The sequence below is a fragment of the Triticum aestivum genome, chromosome 3B (assembly GCF_018294505.1).
Source record: "Triticum aestivum cultivar Chinese Spring chromosome 3B, IWGSC CS RefSeq v2.1, whole genome shotgun sequence".
In the NCBI taxonomy this organism is placed as follows: domain Eukaryota; kingdom Viridiplantae; phylum Streptophyta; class Magnoliopsida; order Poales; family Poaceae; genus Triticum; species Triticum aestivum.
The window spans coordinates 50,906,180-50,916,577 of NC_057801.1; the positions used below are offsets into that span (position 1 = coordinate 50,906,180).

The 10,398-nt window shown below is 46.3% G+C and overlaps 1 protein-coding gene across 1 annotated transcript; it reads right to left on the minus strand.

Annotated features, from left to right (window-relative positions):
• Positions 1-6,259: 6,259 nt before the first annotated feature.
• LOC123064669 (putative serpin-Z8) lies at positions 6,260-8,109 on the minus strand. Its single transcript, XM_044488096.1, has 2 exons — positions 7,760-8,109; positions 6,260-7,291 (listed from the first exon to the last, which is right to left on the minus strand). The coding sequence occupies exon 2, from the start codon at positions 7,052-7,054 to the stop codon at positions 6,428-6,430; it is 627 nt and encodes a 208-aa protein (XP_044344031.1). The 5' UTR covers positions 7,055-7,291; positions 7,760-8,109; the 3' UTR covers positions 6,260-6,427.
• Positions 8,110-10,398: the final 2,289 nt, after the last annotated feature.

The following is a 10,398-nucleotide window of genomic DNA, read 5'->3' on the forward strand; positions in this document are numbered from 1 at the left end:
GCTAGGATCGTCGGAGCCGGGGACGACGCCCACTCCTTGTTCGACCGAAGGACGACGTTGGGAGAGTGTGGAGGGTTTTATATAGAGACAAACAACGGTAAAACAAGATTCGACGGGATCCTTCACGAAACTCGAGGGCTCTCCGATCATCCAGATACCAATCGAAGGCACCGTTCTAAATCAATACGTGTCAACGTCTCAGATCCAACTACTCGCGTGGCAATGTCCCTATTAGCCAACAAACATGGAATGAAAAATATCTAGTACACATGATCACCGATCCATCCAAATAGGAACTGCCCAACCCGACGTAGTCAAATCAAATTTGGAAGGCCAGTGAGCGCCGGTGCGCCGGCCGAAATTTCGGCCGGTCGCACCGCTGGCGTACGATCCGTTTAAGTTACAGCCGCCGGATCTGCACGTAGCCTTTTCCTTCGCTAACTGCTTCATTAGAGTTATAGAAAAACGGCTTCATTACGGAAACAAAGGAAAAGCCATGCAGCTCTCAGCGTGTAGCCAGTAGCCTTAAGGCAGCAAGCTCGCCGGACGTCCTGTCCGCTTGCCTTAACGCCTGTCGCTGCCCTCGTTGCTGACGCTCGCCCTCGTAGCACCCGTCCTCACTGGTTTTAATAGTACGACGTCGCCCCTTGTAACAAAACTGTGCCGCCTGACGTCTCTGCTGTTGCAGCACCTAGCCGTCGCCGCCGTAACACGTTCATCGAAGCACCACCGTACCGCCGGTCACGGCTCTCAGTGTCACCGCTCGCACCTTGGTATGAAGCTTTTTCTCACGCCGTTGAAGCTTTTATGCACCCCGCCGTTGAATCTTTTCCCTACACCGGTGAAACTTTTATCCATGCCCGTTGAAGCTTTTTTCATCGACGCTTGCTGCACGGGGTTGCACGAACGACGGCCACCAGTCAACGCCATGTAGCAAAAAACCTCATCGGTCGTAGCCAACAACAACGAGGTTGCAGCAATAACCGTCGCCGCCGCCCCGGGTCGCATCCCCGCCATGAATGGATGTAGCAAATTTTCTCGTCGGTTGCAGCAAAAAACGATGCCGGTTGTAGCAAAAAAGTTTATCGCTTCCACCAAAAAAAGCTTACGGCTGCCGTCCGCCGTCGCCAATGTAGCAAAAATGTTGATCGGATGTAGCTTTCGTAGTTGCCGGTTGCAGCAAAAAAAATTACGTGGTTGTAGCAAAAACAAAATAAACGTCACGCCGGGCGCCGTGTACGGTGGTAACAAACCTTGTAGCCGGTGGTAGCAAAAAAAACATCATGATTTGCAGCAAAAAAAGGGTTTTCGCCCGTCATCAAGGTTGCATCATCTTCACGAATTGTGTCGTAAAAAAAGGTTGTCGCCGGTAGTAGCAAATGAAAACGCTGGAAGTAGCAAAACAAAATCTGGTTGCAGCAAATAAAAATCAGCGACAAAATCATGTGGTTGGTTCCAATAAAAAAATCGGTTATAACATCCCTCGCCGCCGGATGTAACATCCCTCGGCTTTCAAAATAAATTGTTCCAATAATGTCTCCATTGTCACATGCCATGGTTGGTTGCTCGCCATGGCTGGTCGCGCGCCACCGATGGTCACCAACATTGCACACGGCCTCTTGCAGCTCGTCCCGTTGTGACTTCTCCGTCATGTCATCTTCTTCGCCCCCGCCGTGGCTCGCCCTACCAGAAAGGGCACGTCATCGCGGTGCGCTGCGTATGTCGGCGAAGATGGGAGAAAAGGAGCAGTTGCAGAGTTGTAGGGAAGAAGAAGGCGGCGTACGTGGAAAAACCGATTTGAGGAGTGCTCCCGTGATGCATTTGGAAAAATCGATTTAAAGAGCGCTCATGTTTTGCTAAAAAAAGAAAGAGCGCTCCCGTAACGCACGATGGAAAACGATCGTAAGGCTCGGATGCAACCGGCCGAGCGTTCGGCCGGCGCCCCGACCCCAAGCGTTTCCCAATTTGGAAACCATGCAACGTGATCAATGCAATCAGCAACTACAGAAACAACCTCGGCACACAAAAGACAAACAAGAAGCTAGCGCTAGAGCTACACGGCGACTACACAGCGATGAAACAATGAAGTTCAAAAATTTTGATTCAAAAACCTAAATCCACAAGGTGTTTGTACACCGCTGTGTACCAAAATAATAGCATCTGGCACATCCACAATTCACCATGAGTCATTTTCATCCAAGTGGCTAAACCTCAGCGCGAAAACCTTGTCTGGAATAGATGCTTGGTTATGGTTGAGTAGATGCATCTTATTATCATTTACATCATATAATCACATATACATAGTGGCGTGGGGTTTCTTCTTCTCTCTCTCTCTCATGGCGTGGGGTTGCGTCCAACTCACACTTTTGCTCTTCTGTTTTGCATTTGTGCTGAGTAAACACTAAATGAGTAAACCTCGATGGAAGGAATAGTGAAGCCATGAATCTAAAATCACCAGATCACTCACTTAAGGTATGGAGTCATATTGATATGTGATTTTACGAATCATTGCCTACAAAGATAAAAATATATATGTTAATTTCCAGTCACATGTGTTTTGTAGTATATTAATGCTGGACCGTGGACGCACTGCTCCAATTGCAAAGATAGTATTAATATTTGTTGAATGTACAGTAGCAAAATAGTAGTAATATTTGTTGAATGTGCAGCAACAAAGATAGTAGTAATATTTGTTGAATGTGCAGCAGCAAAGATAGTAGTAATATTTGTTGAATGTGCAGTACCATTTCACCAGCAGGATTTAAGCACTAACACAACCGCTTATGACAAATAGTACCTAAATTGTCTGCTATTAAATATAAGCATCCGGACACTAAATTAGACAAGGTCTGTACTGGTTCAGTTCACGTCTACTCCTATTTTTGCATTTTGTTGTGTTGTGCTTTTATATTGTGGGAACTAATTAGAAAAAGGTAATCCTTTTGTTTCAATTTGGTTACAATTTACTCTTGCTACTAAAACAGTAAAAATGAGTCCCAAGCCTACCAAGAACAAATCCCGAGATAGTTGGCACATTATTCTACTAGAATGACGAAGTGACTATGTATCTCACACACATTCTGCTTTATTAGCCTTGCTGGCTAGATAAGTATTTCACTTATGTACATTCGAAATTGTCATCTTTTTTTAACATCCATATGACTACTTCATTAGCCATCTGAATGTTTACTGCCATCCTGTTGAGCAGCACAAATTCAGAAAATACGCCTCTCGCGAGGTTCTGCTAGAAGATGGTGCTTGAAGTACCCAGCCTACTTAAGATGCAGGCAAAAAAAGTATGGAGAATGGCACTCCTGTGCCACTACCCATATACTAAGCCATGATGATCCTTCCAAGCTAGATACAACGTTCACATACAGTTACAGGGCTCGCAACACTCTTGAGGGCGCTGAAGAACTAGCAGCAGATAACCTGATAGCCTTTCTATGCAGAAAGTATAGCTTTGACATTAATGACATAAATTGGTATGAAAAATATATGTTTGCACGCAGTGCGTACAATAGGAGCAAAGAAGTGGGTAGGCTTAAAGAGGAAAATCATGCTCTACAGGAAAAAGTATAGGAATTGACCAATGGCTGGCGTAGCAATCTTGCAGATATGGAACACACATCACTGAGCAGATTTCTGATATTCGCTCCATGGTTTGTGATGTGTACCATACCACTGGCGTTGGTGTACTTCCTTCATGTGTAGTTTTTGACAGTGTGCTCGCTGAAGAGGAAGCTCTGGAAGAGATTCCAAGCTGCTGTTAGCGAGGAAGTGTAGTGATAATCATAGAAATATGCAAGCAAAAGACATGGAAATAAACGGGGCGCACCAGCAACAAGTTCTTTAATGTGATTTTTGTTTGCTTATATTAGTCCTATATGTAACATGTAGTTCTTTTCTTTTATACAGCATGTATTATATAAGAACAAATGTGAGCTCTGTTTCAATCTAATCACATGGATGTTCACTATTTTGCTACAATGCTGGTTTATACACTTCGGTATTCAGATTAGTCCTCAGCAAATATTCTGTGTATTATTATTGGTAATCAATGAAGAGCATCCTACTATGCTTGTCAATGAGGTAATAGCACCCCAGGTACCCTAACTTGCATCCAATGTGATGATTTAGTCCCAAAGTTGTAAAACTTGACCAAACCATACCCCAACTTGCACCTCATGTGATGATTTAGTCCCAGACCAATCACAGCTCGCCAATTGGCTGCCAAGTGGCTGGACCGGTCAGCGCACGCAGTTTTGCAGAAAACCCCCTGCCGTTTCCAATTATCAACCCGTTCTGTTCTTCGTAGCAGAGCAAAGCGTGCGGGTCGCCGGAGCTCCGCCCTCTGCCATTGGTTCTTTCTTTTTGCTGGGGAGGCATGCCTAGTCCTGACAGCATGCAACGCTAATGTACAAAATGGTTTCAGCGTCATAATAAATCAGGGGAAGGGCCCTTCCTTCAAGATATATATCATCAATACAGTTAATTCATTATACAAAACCTGTACGTGAAGCCAAAGAATCTACATGTACAGCTACAAATGCATTTGCAACCATAAGCATTATAGTACAATTTTGAAAACATGACAATACATAACTTAGGCAGTCAATGCGGCTCCATTCAAGGGATGTACAACAGATGACAGCAAATATTAGATGGACACATGTCATAATCTTAGATAAGCACTGAATAGTAAGAAGGGAACAAGAGCTCTGATTGTTGAGATCTAAGCCAGATACCATGAGGAAAGCCTCCCGCCACTGGTAAATGCTAGGCGTGGGCGCCAATAGGGCTGGAAACTTGATACCGAGGGGGGAAAAGTCTATCTCTGAACTCTGAATAAAAAAACATAGATGAACACACGAACTTACACCACCACACGCATTTCGACAACGCCTACGAAAGACTAACTCTTGAACAATTTTTTAGTATAATATTTTTCGAAATTTTCCTAATTGCTCCAAAAGCCATAATGTTTTCTTCCTTCTGAACAATAAAGCAACTTTCACAAGCCATGTAAACATTCTCAATGTGACAGCTGAACCTTTTCCTGTACTTTTCAGAAACTTCATTTTCCCAGCAAAAACCATAATGTTCGCTTCCCTCTATATAATTATAATGGAACAATTTTCATAAGCCTGGTCAGCATTCTCGTTCTGGCTTCTGACTGATGATCTACGGGAAAAAATTTATGAGGTATAGGCACATTTAAGAAAACGAAACAGTAATGCGAAGAAACAATTGTTGTAGAATCTACCCACTCGCTAGGAAAGTTCCGAACCTAAATCACAGCCAATGAAATTGCTTCCCTCGAGCTATTAATAGTGCCATTTAGATCACGCCTAACTCTGAATGGTGAGGTCAGATACTGTAGGTTCATATGCTATGGTGGTGACCAATCTCCAAGCTGACATAACCCTGTTAAAAAATGCTCGAACGGGTCAAGTTGAGTCTTAGTTTGAAAACAAAATGAGTCAAGTTGAATGGTAGTATTTGGTTGGATAATTATTTGTACACAATTAGTCTTTCCAAACTAAATCAATGAGCAAATAAGTAGACACTGGATGAGTTTTGCACTTAGAAGCATTTTACCGAGCACCTTCCCTGCTGTCTTGGAGGCTGACGGGGCTTGCTTCAAATGACGGCGGCAGGGTGCTGCAGTAGGCGAGGGCATAGGGCTGCAAGGGGAGGCATCGTGGCGGCACCGAAGCAGCATCGGAGGGTGCCGGGGGGCACCTCGTCGGAGCGGCCTTCGGGCCGGCGCCGGCAGACGTAGGCGAGGCACAGAGCAGCGATGGGGAAGCCTCGATGGTGGAGCCAAAGCTGCATCGGAGGAAGCCGAAGGTGTCATGGGGATGGGACTCCTTGTCGGAGTGGTCGAGATTGCCGGTTGCGGCCCGCCGGAGACGACGAAGTTGGCCGCCCCGGAGACGACGAAGACGACGAAGTCGGCGGAGACAACATAATTGAAAACGGCAGGAGGTTTTGTGCAAAACTGCCGGCGCTGACCGGCCCAGCCCAGCCAATTGGCGAGCTTTGATTGGCCTGGGACTAGAACATCACATTGGATGCAAGTTGGGGTATGGTTTGGTCTAGTTTTACAACTTTGGGACTAAATCATCACATTGTGTGCAAGTTAGGGTACCTGGGTGCTATTACCTCCTTGTCAATCTATAACTCCTCCTTAAAGCCAAGTTGGCCAGACTGTCAACTTATTTCACATCGTGTAGTGAGCCAGGGCGTTTTTTTTCTTTTCAAAATCACATTTAAATCCGGACAAAACATACTAGCTCGACCCATACTCACCCCACACACAAAAAAAAAGGGAAATAACAGCCAAAAAAAAGGGAAGACGTCAAAAAAAAGACTCGCGCAGCAAAGCGTGCGTATCCCGCTAGTATCGATTATGCCCGGAGATCTACTCTTCCTTGGTAGGATCGAGCACATGCCCAGCGAAGACAACGGTGCCTGAAGTCTCCTCAACGATGAAGAAGGCGAACGGGTGGTCGGCGACGAAGTCCACTGTTGGAGGTGGTGGCACGTACTCGTAATCGCAGTAAAGCGAGAACCCCAAGTCGTCGTCTGACTCCACGGTGACGGCGGCGGCCTCGCACCCCTCCTCGTTCATCTCCACCACCGCCTTGTGGACAACCTCGCTTACGCACAGCGGCACGACCGACTCGTCGTCCCCGACGATCCCGGTCATGTTGGCCAGAAGGGGATCGAAGGGCAGCCGGAGGCCCAGGTCTTTGAGAACGCCGCGGATGCTGCTCATGTACGTCAGCTTGAACTTGGGCAGCCGGAACTTGCCGACAGGGACATGGTCCCTCGGCAGGTGCTCGTGTAGGAACTCTGGGCGGGCCGTGATCCTGTCGAGCAAGCTCCACAGGCCGTCGCAGTCCTCGGGGAGAAAGACGCACATGGAGAACTCCGGGAGGCCCTCCCGCAGCTTGGAGTTGTACGCCGGCGGGCTGTCGTCGTTGTACGCCTTGTACGGCAGCTTCAACACCCTGAACCCATCGTGGCACGCGATTTGCTGGTACATCCTCCACGGCCTCTGCAAGAAGGGCACCTTGCCCACGATGCTGCCGTCGAGAAGTTGGAACTCATCGTCGACGGTGTCGTCCTTGTGGAAGGTCTTGCGCCACTCGCCCTTGAAGTAGATGGCGTTAGCGACCACGTGGAGGGTGTGGCTTTTCTTGTATGGGTCGAGAACCTCCGTGATGAGGTTCCTCGTCGCCTTGGCCACCCATGCGTTTATTTCTTTCCTTGATTCCACTGGCTGCACACAAAACAAGTGTTGAATTTAAAAAGTCGGTTGATCGCCCTGTTAGAATTAATTAGTTCAAGAGCACATGTCTATTGTGAAGTGTGCCTCCAGAACAGGCACCTCTTCTTCTCACATCTTTCATAAAAGCTTGTATAGACGTATATGATTGTGTCTAGGTATTTAACATCTGTATCTAGACAAATCTAAGACAAACTTTTTGGAACGGAGGTAATACTTGAGAATAAATAGAAATCAGGCCTAACCGTCTATTCACTTTCAATCTTATTTTACTCTAACAGAAAATTCAGACAACTTACAAAATAGCCCCATGCGGTGTGGATTATCAATTCATGGAACAATAATTCAGCATAATTGACCTCACGTAGAACTTCTATAAGACAATGAGATCTGAACTATATAGACACGTGATAGCTTTTTTTTTCAGTACGAAGATGAGAGTTGAGACATGTATAGACGTACACGATTGTGGAAGTCGACGGCCCATGTCTCGCCCTTGTACGTGCCGACCACGGTGTCGCGGTACGCGGGCTTGAGCGGCCACCTCTTGTCGCTCCACGCGCCGCACGCGAAGGCCACGGCCGGCCCGCCGATGCCGGATCGGTCGGTGAGGACGCGCTCCACCACGGCGCCCTTACGAACGCCTCGAGCTCGCCCCGGGACGGAGCGCCGGCGATCGCCAGGATCTCGCCCAGGGTGTCGCCCCCAGCGCCGGCCGACATGAGCGCGAGAGCCACGTGGATGGACAGCGGCGAGAAGATGAGGTTTCCGCTGGTTCTTTCCGCCGCGACGCGCTTGATCGAGCTTCCTCGATCGAGCTTCTTCTGGCTAGGTTTTTTTTTTTTTTTTGAGAATCACTTCTTCTGGCTAGGTACTACTAATACACCACACGGTAGGTTTAGGCAGGGGCGAAATTGGGCCTGTGGCAACTGGGGAGCCCCAGGCATGGCCCAGCTAGCATCTATATGCATAGTAAAAAAAAAATCAGAAAATGGGATACATAGCAGCCCAGCCCCAGGCTTCAACATAGACATACTCACGTACAAGCGTTCAGCCCATTAGCCCAACTCAATCGATCGATCAGAACAGAGAATGAATCACGCAGTACACGGTTGACGTTTCGATCTCTGATCTGTAGCCTGATCGTTCGTCAATCAAGAAAGAGAAAAAACACCCCTCGCCTGATCGCGTCAACAGAGCACTGCGCCGCCGCTCTCCTCAACCAACGATTGGCGATTCCCCGCCGCGCCAGCCACCGGGTCCGGCGTCCTGACAACCCGCCCGCCATTTGTTCTTCTCCATCTGATTCCGAATTGTAGTGCACGCACTTAGGCCAACGCACACTGGCCGCACAGGTAATTTGTACTTATCATCTAATTTTGTTTTCTCTAATTTCTTTATATCCGCCAAACTTAGTGAGTTATATTTACTTAGTCGATTTTATTTCATTTGTTGTCAGCAAATTAGACATACAAGATGAACAAGAGGACTCGTACAATTAAATCTTTCTTTCAGTCAACATCGAATCAGCCTTCAGTCAACAACACCAACAACGTATCACCTACAGAATCAATACCAGTTGGAGCTAGTAATGCAAAAGAAAGTGAACCAGTTGGAGCTAGTAATGCAAAAAAAAAAAACCTCTCATGATAATAATGAATTTATATTTCGTTTTGAACGTGAGTTTGTGGCATACTTATAATGCATATTGTTGTTCGTAATTTTGGCCAATTAGTTTTAGCCCTAGGCTTTGCGAAATCCTGGTTCCGCCTCTGGGTTTAGGGTTTAGTCAATGAACTTTCTGGCTATTTATTAAGAGGGTTTTTCTAGGGGTATCACGTCAGCGTTATTTTTTTATTTTCCGATTTGGCCCAGCGAACCAGCGTGCCACGCCACGCCACGCGCAGGCTCCCAACGAGAGCCAGCGTTTTTAGTCGAATTTTACAATTGTTTTTTTATACTTATGTCGTTTTTTTTACCTATGTCGGTTTCTAATTTAAAACAAATCGAAAAATTAAAATATTCAAAACTGTTTACGGATTAGGAAAATGTTCGCGAATTTAAAAATTAATGAATTCGAACCTTGTGAGATGAGATCGCTGTCGTGGTGTTTCTATGGATGCTTGCTGAGAATCAGGCCATCAGCTTCAGCAGTACCCTTGCAGCATCTGAAATCCCTGTAAATAAGGTTCTCGAGTCATGGAAGGAAAACGCAAACTGATGCACCATTGCTATTGCACCGTTTCTGAAATGTGATCACATCTACAGGAGATGATTGCGAGATGCTATGAGCCGTTGGTGAAGAAGAGAGGGAAGTTCAGTGCCGCTGATCCCGGTCGCGGGCTTCAGCTTTAGGAGTGATGATGACACACGGCACTAGGATCATCACCCTCAGACAACAACAGCAGGCCTCTACTCCAGCTTCCAAGAGGAGAAGGCTAAGCACATGACCAATCTGATACTGATACGCCCTACATACATAACCTGCAGGCGCTGCTCTCGGCTTGTTCATTGAGTTGTCATCGATCTTACCCCAGCCCAAAGCCCACAGATAACCATGAAAGGCAAGTTGTGTTGCAACAACAAGTATTGAGCATTCCCTTCTCCAAGGGCTTTTCAAGGAGATCAAGTTTGTGGATAGTATGAGATTTGATGATATGGGAAAATCAACAAAAATGGTTTGTTACTTTATTTGTTCACCATGTGAGGAACTATGTTTTTGTTTCAGTTTTTCTTTGCCTGCATTCCAGTGCTCGAAAAGGAAGTGCTGCTGATTCACCAATGCATTCGTTCCTCTTACTGGGGTGACAACTTGTTTGTGTTACTATTCCAAGCCACATATTTTTATGAGAGAAGAGAAGAGAACCAATCATAAGTGCAAACCATGGTATGGCTTCCCACATATAAAACAAACGGTATTTTTTTTGTTATGTGAGAGATGGAGTAGAGCAGATGACAAACATATGGGCTCCCCAATCTGTACTCCCAATTTTCCATTAGTAGTAGTTGAAAACTAATGCAGTAGGTTTCTCATTTGTTGCAAATCGATACAGAGGGAGTACATATAGTGGCCGGCCCAGTACGTGGGCAACGTGGGGGTC

Coding starts and splice junctions, on each gene's coding strand:
- LOC123064669 (XM_044488096.1), bottom strand. CDS start 7,054: ATGTACCAGCAAATCGCGTGCCACGATGGGTTCAGGGTGTTGAAGCTG.